The sequence below is a fragment of the Penaeus monodon genome, chromosome 15 (genome assembly GCF_015228065.2).
Source record: "Penaeus monodon isolate SGIC_2016 chromosome 15, NSTDA_Pmon_1, whole genome shotgun sequence".
Lineage (NCBI taxonomy): Eukaryota > Metazoa > Arthropoda > Malacostraca > Decapoda > Penaeidae > Penaeus > Penaeus monodon.
Genome location: NC_051400.1, coordinates 19,916,339 through 19,916,881, shown reverse-complemented (window position 1 = coordinate 19,916,881; position 543 = coordinate 19,916,339). Strand labels below are relative to the sequence as shown.

The window sequence follows — 543 nt, the reverse complement described above, 5'->3', positions numbered from 1 at the left end:
ACACTATGGATAGTAATTACTTAAATTACATTATTGTATTGCAGACAGCGATACTGGTTGTGTTCCTCTTCACGGCTGGGTTGTACAAATTTCCTCCACTCCGAACCCCTGAAGTATTTGTGCTATACATATGCTTGTCTGGAGCTGTTGGAGTGTTGGTAACATCATTGATTATGGGGCAGTGGTCACCTCTTTGGCTGTTTGAAATCATATCTACAAAACCTCGCAGACAGATTTTGATGGCTTGGTGGTCACTACTCAGTGTTTTATCTGTGGTCATCACTTCAATAGCTAAAAGGTTAGTTTTGTATATTTTACTTTTTACATGTTCACCACTTTCATTCTCTGACAGATGGAAGGATGAAGTTGTGACTACAACAAAATGTTCTTTGTACTTTAGTCTGAAAAATTCCCCCAACAATCCTCCATGTGACCCAGATTTTTCTACTGAATTACAGATTTTTAGATTTGGAAACAATTTTCATTAAAATTCATAATCTAACAAAGAAAAATAGAACATCTTGAGAAAGAATCAAAGCCTTC

At 36.3% G+C, this 543-nt stretch overlaps 1 protein-coding gene across 1 annotated transcript in view; it reads left to right on the top strand.

Annotated features, from left to right (window-relative positions):
* Window positions 1-543, top strand: part of LOC119582247 — a gene marked incomplete at its 3' end in the record, with an annotated part of 30,509 nt that overhangs the window by 29,311 nt on the left and 655 nt on the right. Inside the window, 1 exon segment of the mRNA XM_037930469.1 lies at window positions 45-298. Coding sequence (XP_037786397.1) covers window positions 45-298 — 254 coding nt within the window.